This window comes from Balaenoptera musculus, chromosome 8 (assembly GCF_009873245.2).
Source record: "Balaenoptera musculus isolate JJ_BM4_2016_0621 chromosome 8, mBalMus1.pri.v3, whole genome shotgun sequence".
Lineage (NCBI taxonomy): Eukaryota > Metazoa > Chordata > Mammalia > Artiodactyla > Balaenopteridae > Balaenoptera > Balaenoptera musculus.
Genome location: NC_045792.1, coordinates 52,789,793 through 52,813,299, shown reverse-complemented (window position 1 = coordinate 52,813,299; position 23,507 = coordinate 52,789,793). Strand labels below are relative to the sequence as shown.

The window sequence follows — 23,507 nt, the reverse complement described above, 5'->3', positions numbered from 1 at the left end:
ACTACTGAAGCCTGCGTGCCTAGAGCCCGTGCTCCACAACAAGAGAAGCCACCGCAATGAGAAGCCTGCACACCGCAATGAAGAGTAGCCCCTGCTCACTGTAATTAGAGAAAGCCAGTGCGCTGCAAAGAAGACCCAATGCAGCCAAAAAAATAAAATTAAAAAAATATATATATTTAAAAAAAAGGGGCTTCCCTGGTGGCGCAGTGGTTGAGAATCTGCCTGCCAATGCGGGGGACACGGGTTCGAGCCCTGGTCTGGGAAGATCCCACATGCCGCGGAGCAACTAGGCCCGTGAGCCACAACTACTGAGCCTGCGCGTCTGGAGCCTGTGCTCTGCAACAAGAGAGGCTGCGATAGTGAGAGGTCCGCACACCGCGATGAAGAGTGGCCCCCGCTTGCCGCAACTGGAGAAAGCCCTCGCACAGAAACGAAGACCCAATACAGCCAAAAATAAATAAATAAAATAAAGAATTATTAAAAAAAAAAAAAAGAAGTATATCTAAGTATTAAAAAAAAAAAAAGGTCCAGACAGAACAATCAAATTCTTCAATGAGCAGATCTGTGTAATTATTACTTTTTACTATAAAAACATTAGAACCTCACTGAAGGTTTCTCACAGTGTGAAATTAAACCACCTATATTAGAATCACTCAGGGTGACTGTTTAAAGAACGCTAACTGTGCGCTGTTCCATCCTAGACCTTTTAGGGTGGAACAGACGTTCTAGGGTGGTATCAGGATAATCTGAACTTTTAATAAGCTCCCCAGGTGATTCTTATACATAATACACTTTAACAAAGATTATACAAAATGGGAGTCCCTGAGACGTGGGAGCATATCCTATTTTTCTCTGTATTCACAGAATCGAGCACCGAACCTGGCACAGTGCCTCTACTGAACTGAACTGAATAGGCCAGAGATTCTTAAAGAAAAGTCGTTCAATTCCACTTCCTGGAACAGCTGATTCCTTTTTTTCCCATATGCTTCTAATCCATGTACATAGCTTTTACACTGTTATAACTGCAAAGTACAACTTAAAAAATTTTCAACACATTTTCTCTTATAATTTTTATGGCTATAAAATATTTCATTCAACATGCAATAAATATCTTAGTTCACACAGATTTTTTTTTGTTTTGAAAAGGATTCCCTTAGGAGACCTTACATTTATGTAGCGTTGTCAACTTATGAAACCCTTTCACATAGTCTTCACCGTTTCTCGCAACACTCTGTAAGTTAAATATTATCCTCATTTTGCAGATACGTATACAAACTCAGAGATAAAATAACTTGCTCAAGGTTCCACAGCTGGTAAGTAGAGTGTCAGACATAAACCAGAGTCTTCTCCCTCTACGTCTAATACCCCTTCCAAGACACGAAACATCCAGCACATTTTCTGGCAGGAATCTGACCCGACAGTTTCCTGATGCAAAAACCTGCAACGCAGAAGGTAGAAGATGGAAATTACATTTAAAGAGATCGTTGGCCAGCCGTATCCTAACTGGATAAGGAATCAGTTTCTGCCTTTTGGGGCAATGCAAAGAAAATGTAGTATCAGTAGAAATCTTCAGTAAAGGAACTTACTGTTCTTCAACAACAAATCTATATATGACCCAAGTCCATTTCTGCAATCCCCAAATAAAGGGGGTTGGTACTGCCCTGAACATTCTGAAACTCTGAGATCTTTCAGCAGTATTACAGATACAGGAGGAGGAACAATTACTATAGGCTGTAAGACAGACAGGGAGGAGGCACTGGAGACTTTAAGCTCTTCTAACGTCAAGACTGGTATCACAGGGTACTTGGGCAGCAGCTGAGTGGACAGTGAAAGGAAGCATTCCTCTACTAAGAGAAAGGCCCACTTTAAGGATACTCTGCCTGGTGAACACCCTAGTGGGGTGCAGCCCTTCAGGGAAGGACACACTGTCCCAAATGAGCAGCTACAGAGATTCTATTCTGGAGAAGAAAGTGTGTGGCTGTTTCTAATTTATGATATTTGCATGCCATGGAGAGGCAGGCTCTGTTACTATCAGGTCACAATCAGAGTTCTCCAAGGGATATGATCTCTAAGAGATTTTTCAAATCTAGGATCACTGGAAAACAGCAAACCAGCAGTTCTTGTTGAGCCAGAGTGCAGAGAAGGTTCTGCATGTGGCAGAAGCCAGGTTCTGCAAAATACAGTTCTAGCTGTGTACATGTGTATTTGTAGCACGAAAAAAACCTTTGCTGCAGGGGCCCACCAAGTTTCTATTTTCAGAGTATCATCTTGAAATATCAAAGGTTGATCACTTTGGGGAGGATATTAATAATTCCTATCAAAGTTCTTTCATCTACCTTCCTATGTATATTCTAGGATGATCCTAAGAGGAAAGTAAGACAAATATGAACACAGACTCATTTAAAAAACTGCATAGTGAGCTTAAGTACACTGCTGGGTCTGGGACTCTGTATTCCACTTTCAATGTTTCTCTTTATTAGAATGTATTTGGGCTCAACCATCATTTTCCATCAGATTCTTAAATTTCTTCTCCCTGTACAGAACAAGGAAATCAGAGGCCAAAGTGTGTTTTGCACTGGGGCTTAAAAGGCAAGATTCTTTGATTACTATAAAAAGTTCTGTGCTTTCAGTTTCTCTGGAGGCTGAGAGTGGTGAACTTTATTTGTAGTCTTACTCTCCCTCATTATTAGGAATTCCTAATAACCAATCTCCATAACAAATAAACTAATCTAACCAAACAAATTTCAGGCACAGTAAGCTACAAAGGAACAAGGTCCACAATATATTGTGGATATGTTAAAAAATACTGTAAACTGTAAAGCAATGTCCAAATGATAGTCATATTATTAATAACAATTATGAACAGTAAAGATGTAGCAGAACGTTACTGAAGAGTCATAAACTATGTTAATTCAGTGATTAGCTGCCTGAATGGCAGCTTACGATCTAAACTCCTGATTTCTTTACAAAGGTCCCCCAGAAACTACCACACAGTGTACTAATAATGGCTGTAAATCCACTGGATTCCAAACCAAACTGCACAAGAGCCAGCTGGAGTCTTAGCTGATCGAAGGGGCAATCCAGGGCTCCTGGCAATGGTGGAATGTCTAAGTTTCTGGAGGGGTGCTGACCATGATCTAATAAGACCTGTTTTATGGAAATCCTACTGAAGCATTTTGGTGTAGGGTGATTAAGGTGGCTTTCCCCTCTTTCCTTAATGCTTCTGCTATCTTTTAATAGGAATTGAACCTGGGAAGAACTACTGTCAGATATTACTCCCACCTGTTTTCTTTTTATTATACATACTTTAGATTGCAGACTGAATACAAATATTGATCAGAAGCCAAAACGCCCCAGACATTTCTTATCAATTCAATCCAGGCCAATCTGTCTTTCAATTCTGCATTTTTATGTTCTTGCCTCACCACTTACTAAAATAAATATACGAATAAAATATCAATCCAATCCAAATAAGCATTTCTCATCTATAATTACCTGAAGTAAGAGATTTAAAGAAGGGTAGAGTTAATCCATCTCACCAGTTGCATCTTCAATGCCTGTTCAGTCCTGCTTGAAATGTCTAGATTCAATTTATAGAGAATATGAATGTATAACACTGTAGAGGGGTGCTTCTAGCAGATTCTGTTTGGGAGGGACAAAAGGTCAAACCATTCCTTTGCCGTTCTGTGAGAGTTAAGAGTCTCTGGGCTGGGTCAGAGGGTGGGAGAGCTATGTCTAGATCTGGAATGGATCACTCACACAATTAAGTTCTTGTCAGACCCTCCTAATCCTCCCCCAAACCCCCTGCCAAAAAACCCCCACAAACCCACGACAGCACAACTTCCGCAGGCAAGCGGACAGCCAGATGGAAAGTAACTATTTTTCTCCACCTACTTCAAAATTTGAAATGAGAATGGGAACTAATGATGGAAAAAACATTTCTAAGTTTTAGAATACACTCTTACTTGGGTTACTATTTTGAGGTAATGTTTGGAAACCTTGGGAAAGCAGAATCTGATTTTTCCCTCATTGGAAACTGGTTACTCAAGTGAAAATTAATATCCTCAAATCACCTTTTAACTCACAAATTAAGCCCTATGGTATTATAGAATAGACCATCCTTAACTATTAAATCCATATTTTTATTCATTATACGTAGAATTATACAATGCTGTTTCTAATGTAGAATCTGGATATTCATATATCAGCTGACAAGTCAACATTTAAAAAAGGTTTTTTCTGTTGATGCTGCCTGCAAGCAATGGTTTAGTTTTGGCATTTTCATCATCCTTGTCTGACATTAGCGCTTGTTTTTTGTTCACTTATTGGTAAAATATAAGTATTGAGCCAAAGATGTAAATGACTAGGCTGTTATAAGTGGCAAGTGTCTGGCTTCAACCAGATACTCATTATGTGATCAACTGTGAAAGAAAAGAATGAATAAGTATGAAGGTTCGGAAATACACTGCTGGAGACTCAGATAAGGAAGAATGTATGTTTGACTCCTTGAGAAGGACCCTTTTCCACCTCACATACACACACGTTGAACACACTTAAGTCTATTGTTAAACTTTCAGCGATTGACCTCATTATAAGTTTTCGGAGACCTAGTATGTACTAAAATAAAATCTAAAGGTCAGACTCTAAATCAATTATTATTAGTGACTATGTCCATCACAAATTCCTAGAAGATTGATAGAAGGATCCTTAGAGTTCATCTACTTCAAAGCGATAGCTCTGCGGATGAAATAACTGGAGGCCACGAGGATGATCTTACTTGCCTAATGCTCCACAGTTAAGCTAATGGTGGCACTGGGACCAGAACCTGGGGCTTCTCTCATTCAGTATTCTCTCACTGTTATTTTTGATGCCCAGCCATCATGTTAACATCACAATTCTATCTGGCTCCTCAAAAATCACTGCAGGCATGATTCCTAATAGCCTTGGAAACTATTAGTGCATCCAGGTTTTGGGCCTGTGAATGTTTGTGATTCTTACTCCACAAAATACAGTATCAAGACTTAAACGCCAAATCAAATTAACTGATGTCACAAATGTTTTAAAATGGTTTCTCTAACCCTAGGGGAGCACAGGCTCGGTTGTGTGTTTTGTGGCTGGAGGTGATCGTTCCCCCCAAGTTGCTGCTGACAGTGTCTGCCACTGTTCTCAGGCCCATGTGTGTAGCCACAGCCACATACTCAACCTGCTACGACAGAGACAGCCTTCACTGATTTCTAATAGGTGTGCGTGGCAAGTGCAGTGCCATGGACAGGTAAGAGGGACTACAAGGCAAACGTTAAGAAGAGGAACAGATTCTGAGTGCTTGTCCTATTTCATCCAAACAATTGTTTCCCAAACACTACCACAGGGTTGTGTTTTTTGTCTTTTTTTTTTTTAACATCTTTATTGGAGTATAATTGCTTTACAATGGTGTGTTAGTTTCTGCTTTATAACAAAGTGAATCAGCTATACATATACATATATCCCCATACCTCCTCCCTCTTGCATCTCCCTCCCTCCCTCCCTCCCTCCTTATCCCACCCCTCTAGGTGGTCACAAAGCACCGAGCTGATCTCCCTGTACCACAGGGGTCTTGATTACAATGAACCTGAAATCTTATAAAATACGGTAAATTTTATTATTTAGCGACTTCAGGGGAAGGGAGAGCTGATAGTGCCACACTTCTTAAAGAATTACTTCTTCACTAATTCTAATTTTTTGGGTGGGAAACTTAGGTACCCAGCACAAATGGGTAAATAATTCATATAAGAAAATGTTTTCAAATAAATAAGATTTATCTCTGTGTGTGATTTTTTAACTATATTTTAACAGAATTTAAAAAATAAATTACATATATATATTTTATCGTTTATATTCTTAAGCAGAACCTAGTAAACATAAGTAACATGTTTTACACAGAAGAAGAAGAAAAAAAAATGGTTTCTCTATTTTATCTTCCAGGTCTAAGGTTAAATATCGCCTTTTCAGGGATGCCCCCTCTAGCAAGCTTATCTATGATTGCCCTGTTCTTCATAAAATCTTATAGCACATGCCATATTTTGAAATAATACATTTGTTTACTTATCATTGGTATATCTTCCCTAATAGACTGTAAATCCATGAAGGCAAGGGTCAGTTCACTACTGTTTATGTAGCACCTAGCACAGTATGTGGCATGTAGAATAAGCTCAGGTAATAATATTTGTTGAGTAAACAAATGAATTTATCTCTCTCACCCATGGTTGAGGCAAGCCTTATGGAAGCCTTAATTGTTCCTTTTATCCTGTCCTAATCTTGGTATCTAAGCCCAAGGATTAAAGTTCCAGGGAAACAGATTTTAGCTCAGCAAAAGCTACCAATTAGAGAGCTTCAGAAATGGAATGAGCTATTCTGTGGGGTACTGAGCTCTTTGCCAAGAGGTTGCCAAGGTACATAGGATCCCTCTGCTTTAGATAGAAGTTCGACCTTGACAACCTCTCAGTGTCTCCTATGACTTCCAGCTCTAGGTTCTGCAGTTCTTTCCAGCTGTTTGATTTTGAGTTAGGTTAAAATAAAGTGCATATAGAAACTCATTAGGAAGTAACCTAAGTCATCTAATGAGACTTAGAAAATTGATTATTCAGGCATGCATACCTTTTTATAATTATTTGATACATATGAATCCTACTGAGTTCACCATTTGCCGCAAGTCCATATGGCTGCATCTCAACGAAGACTAAAAGTAGAGTTTAAAAAAATTTGTGTAGCATTTCACAGTTTTAAACACATACACACACACACACACACACACTTTCATGTAATTACTATATCAAGTCTGTGAGGAAAATGATGCATGAGCTCATAGAGAGTAAGTGGCTTATCCAAACTCATACTTGTGACTGCTAGAACCGTCAGGTCGTGAAGTCCCAAATCAGTGATCTTGTCACTCTAACATGCCCCGTTACTTTTTGACTCCAGAATTATCCTCCCTTTAGGTTTAGCTATATATCCTCATCTTGGATGGAGAATATCTTTCTTCCAAATTTCACTGGGAAAAGGCCAAATGGAATTTAAAAACCTGTTTTTTTCTTTCATAGGTATCAAAAATCTATTTTATTGATTATCAGAGACATTATAAGTATCTAACATGAACTAACTGCAACACAACAGTGATTAGTTTAAATAATACATCTTGTTAGCTTTTATAATTAAGGATCAACAGTTATTAAATGTGATTTTTCATGTAGTCTGATGAAAAAAGATTTCAATTCACAATAGCAATTTTCTTAAGTCAAGACCCGAAAAAGGAATATTTTCCTCTGTAATGTTTAGTAAAGCAATGAGAATAAGATGGGAATTTATCATAGGTTAAATGGCAAGGGAGAAAAGATCCAACAACATTTTATTTTTAGCTAGTAGTTGCTTCTCAAAGGTCACAGAGGGCAGTGGTCTACTGACTAAAGACAAAGTAAAGTACACAATTTTGGGACTTCCCTGGCGGTCCAGTGGTTGAGACTTTGCCTTCCAGTGCGTGGGGTGCGGGTTCGATCCCTGGTCGGGGAGCTGGGATCCCACATGGCTTGCGGTCAAAGGGCCAAAGCATAAAACAGAAGCAATATTGTAACAAATTCAATAAAGACTTTAAAAAAATGGTCCACATCAAAAAAAAAAATCTTGAAAAAGTAAAATACACAATTTCATCCTGTCCTAGAGTTTGAAAGGACCTTTGAGACCATCTAGTTCAATTTCATTTTTTTCTTAATTGACACAATAGCTTTGAGATTCTATCTGCTATAAGTACCTCTTCTTGATGGAGTTCATCTTTCCATGAAATGCCTTCAACTTTCAATGAAAATCATGATCACATGTATCTTTCATGTATCTTCTGGCATGACAATTACATATTGAAAACTTCTGCATTTCTACAGTTCAAACATGCATTCTCCTGTATGTATATTCACGTGCAGTACCTCTGGCACAGGGTGGCCTTCCTTAACCAGTCTTCAGCTACAAAAGACACGAATGAGTAAATCTTGGAAAAGGGATAACATCTTTGATATTGTCAATTCCTAAGATGCACTGCAGATAGCGTTCAAATCCCATCCCAAAACCTCCATGTGGCACAGATCCAAATCGACGGAGGTCCAGATACCTAATTTTGAAAAACAGAGAATCATTACCTATAAATGCTTCATTTAAGATCAGATGTTATGACAGAATTTTATGTTTCAAAAGTTTTTTGCAATCATTTGTTATCGTCACATCACTGTGGTAGACCAGTCTTTTCATAGAGAAGTTAAAGTGATCTGTCCAAGATTACCCAGACAAACAGCAGCATATCCTGTCATGCATTCATGGGCTTTGGTCACTTGATCCTTATTCTTTTAAGTTTGTTAGGTGCTTATATACAGAAAACTTGTCTCAAGAGGCTACAGGAAAATTTCTCATAACTTATTTTTCTTTAAATATATTCCTCTTCTATGTCTTGGTATATCTACGATAATGTTCTTTTTTTTCCTTACCAAAATCATATTGTTCAATATACAGAGAAGGGTGAAGAGTTCTGCCTGATGTATTACAAAAAGAGGCCCCCTACTAGACTAGACTGTAAGCTACATCAAGGGCAGGAACTGCATCTTAGCCAACCTTTATCTCCAGTGACTGTCTGGGAATAGATGCTTACTATATGATGATGTATTGTTTGAAGGCATAAAAATATACTCTTGGGCACTGGAGTGAGGAAAAACTTTGACTTCTCTGCTTTAAGCCTAGTAGAAGATGTCCAGAGTCATTCTTCTGAAAGGCTACACAGCCACTGAAGCCCATCCATGCACATTCTGTTCCCACATAAGACTACATGCTAGAAAATGGTATGTTCATGATTCGAACTCAGATTCCAATACACCAGCCTGGGATAAAGTTATTTTAGGAAAGGAAGAGAAGGAGGAAGACTCTATAACTATTTTTATTGTCATTTAATGGTGGGAATCCTTGAATTATACAATATTGATTAAAATAAGTTTATAGTTTCTTGAATGATTTGTAAAATATACAAAAATACAGCGTAAAACTTAAGCACCACAGCCGGTAGTCATATGGCTCCTCAAGGATAAAGACTATATAACCTTTTTCCCCACTATTAATAACAATGACTACATGTATTGGTATTTTAGGCAATTAAGATTAAGTACTTCTCTTTCTAAAATAAAACACAAATTGCAACTAGGTGAGTTACAACCAAGTGAGAGATCAATAAGACAGGAGTTAGTATTTAAGAACTATCAGGAATAATGGAAGGAACACAGTCTTGAGTAATTGAAATGTTTGCTAGCTGAATTAACTTTAAGTTCATAAGGCATGGGGGCAGAATACACTTTGATTTAGTGAGAAAATGAGATGAAGGGCATGTCAAACCACCTGCCACAAACACCTGCAGGATCTGAGCCGGCTGCTAGAAGTCCAGTATCTAGCTTTAGCTGGCTTTAAATTTCTCATATATCGATGTCAAAACACTGGCATAAATGCCTGGAAACTGAATTCAGAAGAGGGATTACGTCTTTGGCATTTTTCTTGCCTTTGCTTTGACAGATGGAAAAATCTACTTCTAAAAACAAGTTTTCAAAAGAATCTTTGTTTGATTGTTGTTATATTGATTCTAGGGTAGCCACATTATAGAAGAGATGGTACAAAAATTGTGGAACTAGTTACAGATTATTTGCATGTGGCATGTAGAAACAGGAAGTGAGAAAATTCTTAGACACCTGGGGTGGCTATTCACAGTGTGGTAGAATACTAGCAGAGATCACAGTCTTGGAGATTTTTAAGGTCCTTTCTACCTTAAAATGCTATGATTATCATATAAAAGGAAGCAGATTCCAACTGTTAAAAAAATAAAATTCAAGTGAGTAAATTTTTAAGATCTTAATTGGCTTTATTCAGTGATTCATGAATCAGGCAGTATCCCATCTAGCAATAGAAAAGAGCTCCAAAGAGCTCTACAGAATGATTATAGGCAGAAGGGGGTAGGACAAGGAAATTACTAGCAAAGAGTGGGTGGTTTCAGGCAAGGTCGCCTTCCTTTAGGAGATGGCAGGGGTCTATCAGGCAGATTACCTCACCAGTGTTGACCAGGTAATTTTAGATTCCCTGGTTCAAGATTCCACTCCTGGGAGATGTCAAAACTATCATTAAGTTAGGTATTAAGTCTCAGTTTGGTGATGTGAGCTTAGCACAAGTGACTCCATGTTGAGCCTGCTGTCTCTTTATTAACAAAATAATAAATATTTATATTTGGAGATGTTAGGAGTTTGAAAACTTTAGTTGGGAAAGAGTAGTATTGAAATGATTAATAAAGACCAGAAAAGGTCTAAACCAATAATTAAGATTTATATATAACTAGTTTTTATACACTATGAATATTACCTTGTAGACAGAAAGAAACTGAGGTAAAATGCATAAGCTTGACAATCAGGCTCATCTACCTAATAGCAAGACTCAGAACAAAAGAAGGAAAGGGGGACGGAAACTAAACTAAGCTTCTACTCTGTGTAGATACTTAACCTGTACTGTTTCCTTTCATCCTAACAATAACCCTGTGAAGTAGATATTATCATTCCATTTTATGGCCAAGAAAACCAAGACTCAAGAGAGATTAAATATGCCAAAGTTCATTACTGATAAATAATGAAGCAATCTAGGGCCATTACTTGAACCCAATTTTAGGCTTTTTTGTATCTCTGAAATCTAGCTCCTTCATTACGAAAAGGCAAGTGTGTAATTTAACCTTTCCTTCTCCTGAGGACAGCAAAAGAATTAATAATATTGTTGATATTATTATACTAAGATCCTGAAAGAGTCTTATTACACAAATATAAATAAATAAATAATTTGTATATACTGAAAAGTACTTGAAGAAAGGGTCTGCAGAAAGAACACCAGAACAACTTAGGAATGCAGACAGATGATCTTCCCTAAGCAGCTTAGATTTCTACAGTTGGTGGAGACCTCAGGGACCACTTAGCTCAAGCTCCTAATTTCACACATAGAGAAAATGAAGCATAATGGTTAGGAACAAAGTCCCAGCTCTATGCTTCTAACTGTGTGCTCCTGCTTAAGTTACTTAACATCTCTAGGCCTCAGGCCTGGAGGGATAATAAAAAGAGAATAAGAATAGTACCTTACTAGCAGGGTGTTGTGATGATTACACGAGACAATATACATCAAAATTTTAACACAGTTATCTGGCACATAATAGGTAATAAATAAATGCCAGACATTATTATTACTACTTTTCAAAGACTCAAAGGGAGTAAATAATCTGAGAACCTGTTCATTGTTTTAACACTCTTCTATAGCACCCTGGAAATACAAGTGAAAACTATTTAACACTCAGACCCACAGCTAGAATAAGAGTCATCAGGGGTCACATTCTCACCATTGGTAGGCTTCTGTCAGTCCTGACCTGTAAAAGGAAAACAACAAAATTATTTCAGAGAATGGCAATAAGATAAATATACTAACCACCGAACATTTATCCTGGGTTGTGCGCATAGTGCTCTTATAAAGAAGTACACACCAAAACCTGTGCTCTTATATAACATGCAACACAGTTAAGAAGCTGAGCCTTTATTAGGTGGTAAGAAAGGTAAGATAACCAATAGTAAGAAAACCAATAGTCCAAGGTATTATCAAATAATAAATGCTATAGAAGGAAAGTATGGTCCAGAGCCCAAAAGAAGGGCTTCATTTGAGATATATTTATCATCCTGTGACATAAGAAAAGTACTATTACTACTATATAGGGTTGCTGAAAGGCACACATAGACAAGTGATGTACAGACACAATTTTCTTTCCACAATATTAAAACAATAATATAGATTCTGAGGCTGCCTTTATAATATGGCTGCAAATTGGTTTTTGCCAATTTGAGAAATGTTAATAAAACTTAAAGCTCTTAGTACTCATGAAATTTAATTTCAGCCCTTAAAAGTGTTTGGGACCACTGTGTACCTCAAAGTGATCAAGATTATGAAAAATTCAAATACACAAAAATATGAAAAACATGAACAGAAGTCACAGACAGATCTCTGAGATAGGTAAACACATATATCCACTTCATTAGGAAAGACAAATTTGGATATTATCAGATATTAGGTAAACATTTAATGTTATGAGGAAAGGTTTCCTGAAGGAAGGAAGCAAGCAAAGAAAACAGACCAATTAATCTTTCAACAGATGAAGTTCCTTGCCATGTGTGATTTTTATTGTGCTTTAAAAAAAAAACAGAAAATCTTCAAATTCTTTCCACCTAAGGAGTTTTACCATCACTTCAATTCCACGATTTTTCCAGGACTTCTTAACACTATAGTAATACTAAGGAGTTAATAGTCTATGTGATAAAAGAGTCCTCCCAGAACATATTTATCCCCTTTCTTCTGGACCCTAACCAAATAGAGCAGTTCAAATAATTGGGATTACAAAACCAAGTTTTAGTCAACAGATTCATAGGTTCGGATCTCGGAAAATCAACAACTTTTTAAGCATTTCTCCATTAGGAAAAGAAGGCCTTACAAATGGCTAATTTAACAAACATGTCAAACAATCATGACTTTTCCAGGTTACTATGAAACTCAGTATTATCTGGAGAGAAAGATTAAGCCTTCAACATGGGAAAGTCATTTTTTAAAACAGTCTGGCACAGTAAAAGTGGAAACCATGGAAAACAGAGGTTTATAACCTTGGTTAGTTTAGGAAGTCATTGTGGTTTGTTGGCAGACCATGCACATACAGGAGTGGTAGTTCGATTAGAAACATGATTCCCTCCTCCTCATCTCCAAAACATTTTCTGGTGTTTATGGATACATTTCCCAGGTCTCAAACAGTGAGTTAAAATACAGTTATTCAAATACCTAAATCAAAATGCTTACATAGTAGAAAACCTGAGGAAGGGAAAACTGCTTATTCTAAATGCTAGCTTAGTGGATATTTTTAGTTTCTTTCTCCCTGCATCTTTATCCTTTCCCTGGTTCAGAGCCTGTCCTTATGCCCTGTAGGAGTCTGCCAATCATAATTTAGTTAGACACACACACACACACACACACACACACAGAGAAAAGTGAAGAACAAACTTTAAGGGGGAAAATTTTCCTTTTCTATCATTAATTTTTTAAAAAAATTTATTTAATTATTAATTTATTTGGCAGTGTTGGGTCTTCGTTGCTGCGCGTGGGCTTTCCCCAGTTGCGGCGAGCAAGGGTTACTCCTTGTTGTGGTGCGCAGGCTTCTCTTTGTGGTGGCTTCTCTCGTTGAGCAGCATGGGCTCTAGGTGCGTGGGCTTCAGTAGTTGTGGCACACAGGCTGTAGAGCACAGGCTCAGTAGTTGTGTCACATGGGCTTAGCTGCTCTGTGGCATGTGGGATCTTCCCGGACCAGGGCTCGAACCTGTGTCCCCTGCATTGGCAGGCGGATTCTTAACAACTGCACCACCAGGGAAACCCCTCTATCATTAACTTTTAAAAAAGCTACTTCCATAGGGAGAGATACATACAAATAGTGGCAAAAAATCATTGTGTTTCATATAATAGTTCTAGTCTTTCAGAAAGAGAAGCTCAGAGAGGTTAAGTAACAACTTGCTCAAGGTCACACAGAATCTGAGATCCAGGTCTGTCAGGAGCTACGGCCCATGCGCTATTCTCTGTTAGTTTGCCATGACTGCCTTTGAGTGCCCCATCCCCAATTTCTGAATTCTGTTTCTTCTAGGTCTCACCAATACCTGGCCAATCGCTGCTCTAAGAAATGGTACCGTTCTTCTCTGAGGCTTCCCCCAAAGAGTTCTCCAACTCCAGGAACCAGAAGATCAACAGCAGCAACCTAAAAAGGAAAAAACTCATAAACAACATTCCGTTTTCAGAGCATTCCAACAACTGTCAGCTTCTGAAGCAAGTGGAACGTTTAACATTTTGACAACTGGCTATTTAACTGCTTACCAGAATCTTATTTATGTTACCTGTTCATGTTCCCTGTTTTAATACCAAATGTTTAATATTATCTTTAGAATACAAAATGCAGGTGGACAGTTTCCCCTCTGGCACCATTTATGCAGTATACTTAACAAAAATGTGTTTTCTGCACAAATGTGATACAAATGTTAATTATAAAAATGTGGGAAGTATTAAAAATTATGAAAATATTAAAAAACACCTATTAGCATGCAGAAGCAATTACATGTTGGCATATTTTCTTTCAGGTTTTTCTTCTTATATGCTTAACGAGTATAGCAGAGATCAAATTACATATAAAATTTACCATTCTAATTGTCTTAGCTAATATTATACAATAAATAGTTTTCCTATGTCAGTAAAAATACTTTGCATACTTAATGTTTTAACAGCTTCACAGTTTATTGTTTAGAAGTATCAGAGTTTATTTAACTGCTTTCCTTTTCTTGAACATTTAGGGGTGTGTGTGTGTGAGAGTGTGTGTGTCTTTTATAAATAATGTGGCATTGAAGTTTTTCTTTAATTTGAAGTATGTTAGGACATGTAAAATATGTTCTGATCATTAATCAAATTAAAACAAAGAGATACCACTTTGGAGTTATCAAAATGGTGAAGATAAACAACATAAACAATATGGATTAGAGAATGCATAGACCAATACTCTCGTACATCTGATACAACCTTTCTGGTGAGCAACTTGGCAAAAGATAATCAAAGCCTTAAACATGCAATATGCTTCGACTCAGCAATAGGAGTTCTAGGAACTAGTTCTAACAAAATAATCAGAGATGCAAAAAAAAAAAAAAAAAAAATCAACGCACAGGATGTTATTTGTATTTTCTTATTTTCTGCAATAAAGGTGTGTTACACTTTCGTAATAAAACAACAAAAATTTTTTAATAGGGGAAAATGGTAGCTTGATGTTTTCATTTGTATTTCTTCACTTACTCGTAATATTTACTTTTTTGAGAATGTTTATTTGCTGTCTATATTATTTTGTGACTTAGCAATTCTTTTTTTGGGGTGGGGGGAACAAAGGGGGACCAGGCAGACATTTTTAGGGCCAAGAATCTGAAGGCACAAAACTCAGATTTATTTTACAAATGAAAATTTAGGAACCCGTAAAACACATTTAATAACACATAAAACACTTAAGCTTTAAATGTCGCATTATATTATAAACTCTTTTCTTAAACTTTGCCTTACTTTACTATTAAGCCATTCTCCTGTTTTCTGATTTCAGAATTTTTGACTGATATATAGTTTATAATTAATTAAGATTAATAAAGAATGTAATAATTTAAGAATGTGTGCCAAATGTTATATAATCCTCAGTACTATCATTAAAGAGAAAACACGAGACATGATTTTCATCAATCAGCTGAATCAAAGTGAGAGCAAATGGAAATTTACTAATGGTTTCTACTTTTACAGAATCTCCTACCACTCAATAAGCTTGTGAGGAGTAAGTGTACAAACATGCCTTTTTCACACTACCTCTGCTGGTTGACTACATTTTAGTAATTCTTCAATGAACTTGGAAGACCTAAAATGAACAGGCAAGTATTTTAGAATGTGGATTTGGTGACTCCGACAGGATAATAGGTAATGAAACACGCAGCTTTGGCTAGGTAAACAACAGAGCTTTACTAATGTGAAGAGCAAATTCTCATAGGCTATACAATTAATAGAGTTGGACTCCAATCAGGACCCTGCAGTTACCCCTTCTTTTCTCAGAGAAAGCAGAAGATCAAGGGAGTTTTTATGGCCATAGAAGGACAGGTATCATTATTTACTAGTATCCTGCTTTTAGACATGGCTAAAATATGCTAGGAGCTAAGAGACACATGATGAAAAATTTGTTCTTAACGTCAATCCAGAGTTTTAAATTTAGAGTTACAGGCAATCAGGGTTGGAAGAGAACAGACAACCAAGTGGCTCTCAGGCCTTTGCTTGAAAATATTTAAGCAAATATTTAATATAATTACACTAATTGTTTACTAATATTTAATGTACTATATTAATATTAATAAACTTAACAAATATTTAATAAAAATATTTAAGGGAACCAATACCCCTGAAATACAGCATTCCATCCTTGTGTAGCTCTGTCAGAAAGGACAGGTATATTCAAAATCTATCATTTCAAAGTTTTTGAAGTAAGGGCAACTCCAAGGTACAAAGGTGTACAGAGATTGATTCCGGTACTGCAAGTACATGCAAAGCTTAAAGAGCCAGAACTAAAAAAGTCCACTGCCTCAAAAGAAAACAAAATGCTGAGGAATCAGCTATTATGGAAGAATAAGAAGTAGGTAGTCCAGCAGAGGCTGGTGGTCAGTGATGAGGAATTGAGGCAAGCCTTGATGCATCAAACAAGAGATCCATTTCTTGCTTGGTCCTGCTGCTAACACAGCTAAAACAAGCAAAAACCCTTTTGGGATCTTAGCATTTTTTGCAGGTCTAAATTATGTCAACTTTGGACCTTAGGTTTTCTTAATGCTATTTTTAGAGGAGTGTAAGACTCATATTTATCTTTCATTACAAACCTCCTTTGTATTAATATTTGATTTCCCTCTATCTCCCAACAGTTATACTCCCCTAGTTATGACAACCAAAAAAGTCTCCAGACGTTGCTAAATGTCTCCTGGGTGGGGGTAAGGGGAACAAAATAACCCCTGATTGAGAAACACTGCTTTACATCAATGAACTGGCTTTGTAAAACCTATGCTGCATGTCCATCCTGGCTTGAAACGATAAAAAAGCCTCTTTCTGAGGTACTGCTGATCTTGTGGCCGATGGGAAAAAAGAGCATGATGAGAATGTAGTAAAAGCATTTGTCCAGAAGTAATGTATGTAGGTCATGTTTGCTCCCAATTCTTTGGCCAATGTAAGCCACATGCAAGTCACGAAGCTCATGTCAGTGGGGCAGGGAAGTAAATACCCCTGCCCCCGCCTCCCGAGGGCGGAGCGGCAATCATTTATGTATAATAAAACAATTTACCAGGTAGCTTTTCCCCCCACCTACTTGGGCTCTTCCACTTCCACTTTCCCAACCAATTTCTCATTGTTAATTAGAATTCAGGTCAGAATAACAGTTCCCCTATTTCCTTCCTCTGTACTCTGGGAAAGGAACTTATCAGTAGGAAAGAACTTACCAAATAGTCTATTTTAGTTGAATAAAAAGTTTAGAAGATCAAGTCCCATATCACTACTAATTCTGTGACATGCAGAAGGAAGACATCCTCATCTATGTCCTTTCTTTGTCTGGATGGTCTGAAAATTCACACTCTCAGGCAGGAGAATTTCCTGTATGTCTTCTTGACATGGAGAGTAAAGTTGCTTCCCCTCCAAGGAGCTGTGTACCTTTTAAGTAAGGCATTCCTCTTAATGCCTCATCAATGTTCCATGACTACAGGGTACTATTTCTTTTTTATCAAGGACAGATTTATCTCTTGGTGAAGAAAGGCCCACAAAGGCCTTCTTCTCCTCTCTTCCTACATATAACCTTCTTCTCTTTTCTGTTACTTTAGGTTTCCCTTCAACAATATCAGATCTGTTTACGTCCTGCTTTCCTTTTATAATGAGATCTTCCAATCCACTTAGAGATTCTGCACATTTTCTGAGAACCTATAGTATAGTAAAGTATTCCTCAAATATAAATAATGACATTTACATTAGTAGACACAGAGCGGCACTTTCTTCTGATATGATATAAAAAAATACTGCATTCCCTAAAGATCACTACAACAATCCCCTCAATTTCCACACTTCTTAGTTAAGGCTGAGATTCCAGATAGGATTCTTCTATCTGTGTCTCCACCTGGTAACTACTGGGCTAATTACTACAGAAACTGCCTGTTTCTCCAGGGCTCTAGGGGAGGTAAAAGGCACATACAGATATAATACAAATCATGACATAGGGGTGAACAAAGTACAAAATGTGGAGCGACTCACACAAATTTCTTAAGAAGTAATGAGAAAAACTTGGTTGTGTGTTTGCCAAGTGACGGGTGGTAAGGCAGTTAGAGTGCAAAAGGTTGAAAACAAGCAAGTTGCCCAGATCATTAGCAGGTGATTAGTTTGCTAGGATGGGCTGGCAGGTCTGTGGTTTACAGGAGTCTAAAGCTAGCTTAAAGAGCCAGGGGCTGAGCAATCCCGCCCTTGATGAGGAAGTGAGAATCCACAGGCTGCACAGGGAAATGTCCTCTTAATTCCAAGCTGACCAAATTTCACCTAAAATTTCCACTGTGTTCCTGTGCATCTTTGGGAGACTTGAAATAAATAGAAGGACTTCAGTTCTGCTGTCCTCTCACTCTCCTACACAGTTCTCAATGAAGGCTACAAATTATATATATATATATATATATATATTTTTTTTTTTTTTTTTTAAGGCTACAAATATTTTTACTACACCTTTTGCTAACTTCTTTAGTCTTAAAACTTATTCCACTTTGGGCACATCTTCTAGGCCAGAATGCTGTCTGGCACACCTTCCTCCACTGTGTATGAGTTTTGATTTTGCTTAAGTCACACAGCTACAGCAGCATGCTGCCTAGAAATAGTGTGTGTTGGTATTTAAGCTGAACAGCCCTGGTCTCTATTTATGACACTCCCTTTTGACTCCTACTCTTTGATTCCAATCAGTGTACTGAAAAGAAAACTCAGCCCTTGAATTAAAAAATGAACAGGCTAGATAGGAACAAGGCCTTTAATATATAACCTCTTCTATGCTAACTTCAAAGAGAGGGGAAAAAAGTTTAATGTCCCATCTTCTGCTACCTCTCTTCCTACCTATTTTTAAATATTGATGAAAACCAGAAACCGAATACTTTCCTATTCAGTTTCTCACAGGTGCTACCACCAATGGAGCAATATTATGTACCATTATCAAAGGAAGAAGACTGTTCCACAAATCACAGGAAATAAATTTGTGGTTTAAGCCTCTATGAGCTTTTGCTCTAACTGTTGATACAGATAGTATCTGGCCCCTAAAAACAATGAGGTGCAGCTAGGAAAGAGAGCCTTCCAGATGTGACAGTGTGAAGATGCAGATCGGCTACATGTAGCAAGGAATGAAAATGGCCTTTGGATAGTAAAATGGCTAGTCTGGGAGCATTTTAGATGGACTGAAATGCATACTTTCTACTTCAACATAAATTCCCAGGATAGTCATTAGTCCTAGATATGGGCAAAACTGGAAACTCCCTTCATCACTATTTCTGTTGGTTTGAGGCTCAAGTTATTTTGATGCAGGTCGGTTAATTAGCCCCAAGCTCAGGGAAATTCATTAGATACCCCTTGGTTGAGTACTCTTCCTTCCAAATTGACTTCGCAATATGTACTTTACTGAGTGCCCACTAATGTTTTAATTTTTATGATTTACTAAGTAATACTGATAAAATTTTAAAAATTAGAACATTACCTGGTGATCTTGGCATCCTATCAGGGACTGTCGGGCAGTCACTTTTCCTAATCACACATGGCTTCTCTGTGAAGCCAATACCCTAACTGAATATTTTCCACCTGCCTTAGGAGGACTTATGCAGGACCCAAATTCAGGGTCATATGGCATTTTGCATGTTTGCTTAGATTCATTTTATTTAGGCCCATGATCTGTCCCCTTCAAATGATCAAATATGTTTGGTAATTTACAAGTTATTCTTATATATCCAAATGAGCAAAGACTTAGGCTACCTGAGATCAGAGAATTTTAGAGCTGGTTAGTACACTGTAGGTCATTTAATCTAATTCTCTGATTTTATGGAAGGAGAAATTGAGGCTCAGAGATTGGAGAAACTTGCCTAAGGCCATAAAAATAACTAGTAAGAGAGGTGGCTTTCAAACCTGGCACTAGTAACTTCTTAGTCCAGTGTACTTTTCACTATTACATACTGCATACCATTATTAATATTATTATTTTTTAGAGGGGGTGAGGGAAAGAAAGAAAGAAAAAGAAACTATAGCTGTAAAAATATACCATATTACTATTCATTACCTCTGGCCAAATGTTACAAGCATAGGTTACACATTCCCCTATACTTCTCTCTTGATTTCCTAAAGAAGGCAACTCTGAAACACACCTGTTTTAATTTTTTTAGATTGAATTGCACCCTTTGCAGAAACTCTGCAACCCTACTCATAACCTGTTATTGCACCCCTACTAAAAGAAGCACAGAATTTAGTTAGCTGACCCAAAGCCTGTTCATTCACCACTGGAAAAAATAAAGTAGGGATGGAAGCAGACACTTTATATTAATATAGGTGGGTTGAAAAGAAATCTAGGTTGCTAATGAATCAATGTTGTATATAGTTTAAGTAAGTTATATTTTAATAATTTAGCTCTCAGAAGCTATAAGTTATAGCACCGCATAAATTACAAAAGTACACTAAAGTTTATTATAATACCTTCAGGTTTCAGGCTGTGAGACCACATTATTAGAGAGACTTGGGACTTCCCTGGTGGTGCAGTGGTTAAGAATCCATCTGTCAATGCAGGAGACACGGGTTCGAGCCCTGGTCCAGGAAGATCCCACATGCCGCGGAGCAACTAAGCCCAAGCGCCACAACTACTGAGCCTGCACTCTAGAGCCCGTGAGCCACAACTACTGAGCCCGTGTGCTGTAACGACTGAAGCCTGTGCGCCTAGAGCCTGTGCTCCACAACAAGAGAAGCCACCGCAATGAGAAGCCCGCGCACCACAACGAAGAGTAGCCCCCGCTCGCCGCAACTAGAGGAAGCCCGCGCGCAGCAACGAAGGCCCAACACAGCCAAAAATAAATAAATAAATAAAATAAATAAATTAAAAAAAAAATAGAGAGACTTGTCATAATGAAGGCCTCCCGGTACTTCTGAAGGTACCATCTGTGACTGCGGTCTACGAGAGAACTGCCTTTTAAGGAATCTTACGTAATGGCACGTTATGATGTGGCATCCCCCACCCCAACACACACACATTTTAATGTTACTGGGCTTTAACACAATAAAGATTTATAAAATTTAGAAGGAAAGGGGACTTCACACTTATTGACTACATACCACCCCAAACACTAGGCTGTGTACTTTTCATATATTATTAACTATGGGTTAATTCAATCCCCATAATCCTGGAAAATATTATCATCTCATTTTTACAGATGGGAAAATAAGACTCAAAGAAATTAGGTGGTTTATCTAAGATCACATAGTTTATAACACAAAGACCTGAGACCTGAAACCAAGAGTGACTGATTCTAAAGCCCCTGGACTTTCCTATATGCCCCATGTTGCCATCACTCAAAAAAATTTGAGTAAAAGCTGCTCTTTAGCTTCCCAGGAACTTCCTTAGTAAATCACGTCACTTTCTCACTACTTCTCCACTATGTGTCTAAAACTGTGTTGGGCTCAATTCATCCACTCACCTACACATCACCAAATAGATATCAGGTGCCTGCTATGTCCCAGGCATTATGCTAGGCACTAGGATACACTGATAAGTGAAAAAAAGGTCCTCAAGACTATTCGGGGTCTTTTCTGTTTCCATACAAATTGTGAAATTTTTTATTCTAGTTCTGTGAAAAATGCCATTGGTAGTTTGATAGGGATTGCATTGAATCTGTAGACTGCTTTGGGTATTATAGTCATTTTCACAATGTTGATTCTTCTAATCCAAGAACATGGTATATCTTTCCATCTGTTTGCATCATCTTTAATTTCTTTCATCAGTGCCTTATAGTTTTCTGCGTACAGGTCTTTTGTCTCCTTAGGTAGGTTTATTCCTAGGGATTTTATTCTTTTTGTTGCAGTGGTAAATGGGAGTGTTTCCTTAACTTCTCTTTCAGATTTTTCCATCATTAGTGTATAGGAATACAAGAGACTTCTGTGCATTAATTTTGTATCCTGCTACTTTACCAAATTCATTGATTAGCTCTAGTAGTTTTCTGGTGGCAGTTTTAGGATTCTCTATGTATAGTATCATGTCATCTGCAAACAGTGACAGCTTTACTTCTTCTTTTCCGATTTGGATTCCTTTTATTTCTTTTTCTTCTCTGATTGCTGTGGCTAAAACTTCCAAAACTATGTTGAATAATAGTGGTGAGAGTGGGCAACCTTGTCTTGTTCCTGATCTTAGTGGAAATGGTTTCAGTTTTTCACCACTGAGGACGATGTTTGTTGTGGGTTTGTCATATATGGCCTTTATTATGTTGAGGTAAGTTCCCTCTATGCCTACTTTCTGGAGGGTTTTTATCATACATGGGTGTTGAATTTTGTCGAAAGCTTTCTCTGCATCTATTGAGATGATCATATGGTTTTTCTCCTTCAATCTGTTAATATGGTGTATCACATTGATTGATTTGCATATATTGAAGAATCCTTGCATTCCTGGGATAAACCCCACTTGATCATGGTGTATGATTCTTTTAATGTGCTGTTGGATTCTGTTTGCTAGTATTTTGTTGAGGAGTTTTGCATCTATGTTCATCAGTGATATTGGCCTGTAGTTTTCTTTCTTTGTGACATCTTTGTCTGGTTTTGGTATCAGGGTGATGGTGGCCTCGTAGCATGAGTTTGGGAGTGTTCCTCCCTCTGCTATATTGTGGAAGAGTTTGAGAAGGATAGGTGTTAGCTCTTCTCTAAATGTTTGATAGAATTCGCCTGTGAAGCCATCTGGTCCTGGGCTTTTGTTTGTTGGAAGATTTTTAATCACAGTCTCAATTTCAGTGCTTGTGATTGGTCTGTTCATATTTTCTATTTCTTCCTGGTTCAGCCTCGGAAGGTTGTGTGTTTCTAAGAATTTGTCCAGTTCTTCCAGGTTGTCCATTTTATTGGCATAGAGTTGCCTGTAGTAATCTCTCATGATCCTTTGTATTTCTGCAGTGTCAGTTGTTACTTCTCCTTTTTCATTTCTAATTCTATTGATTTGAGTCTTCTCCCTTTTTCTCTTGATGAGTCTGGCTAATGGGTTATCAATTTTGTTTATCTTCTTGAAGAACCAGCTTTTAGTTTTATTGATCTTTGCTATCGTTTCCTTCATTTCTTTTTCATTTATTTCTGATCTGATCTTTATGATTTCTTTCCTTCTGCTAACTTTGGGGTTTTTTTGTTCTTCTTTCTCTAATTGCTTTAGGTGCAAGGTTAGGTTGTTTATTTGAGATGTTTCCTGTTTCTTAAGGTAGGATTGTATTGCTATAAACTTCCCTCTTAGAACTGCTTTAAGCAGAGTATTTTTAAGAAGTGCAAAACTGAATGACTGAAAGGTGTTCTACTTCGGGAATTTATGAGAGGAATACATGGTGTGTGTGTGCTGGGGAAGGGAGGTGAAGTGGGATAGGGTGGAGTGATAAAAAAGCCAAGAGATACAGACACAGGCCTCTATTTTGTGATGTAGGCTCAATGCTGAATTATCTAAGATTGGATAATCTACGCCCTAGTCACTCTCATTTTTTTGCTGCTAACCTGTGGGCCTATTCATTTCTCATAATCGATTATACCAGAGGGTTGGTAGGGAAAAGAGGAAGTAAGAATCATAAATCAATTGTGTTGCTCATTGGTTT

At 37.6% G+C, this 23,507-nt stretch overlaps 1 protein-coding gene across 6 annotated transcripts in view; it reads right to left on the bottom strand.

The window, feature by feature from the left end:
* Positions 1-937: 937 nt before the first annotated feature.
* Positions 938-23,507, bottom strand: part of NARS2 (asparaginyl-tRNA synthetase 2, mitochondrial) — a 144,526-nt gene continuing 121,956 nt past the window's right edge. For 3 of the 6 annotated variants that reach the window (XM_036859547.1, XM_036859548.1, XM_036859549.1), the window contains 3 exons: positions 13,752-13,849; positions 11,414-11,440; positions 7,573-8,131 (listed from right to left, as the gene is read on the bottom strand). In XM_036859547.1, the coding sequence (XP_036715442.1) occupies positions 7,987-8,131; positions 11,414-11,440; positions 13,752-13,849 (270 nt within the window). In that variant the 3' untranslated portion in view covers positions 7,573-7,986. Of the gene's footprint in view, positions 1,439-7,364; positions 8,132-11,413; positions 11,441-13,751; positions 13,850-23,507 lie in introns of those variants that run through there. The other 3 variants (XM_036859544.1, XM_036859546.1, XM_036859543.1) reach the window with 3 other exon arrangements.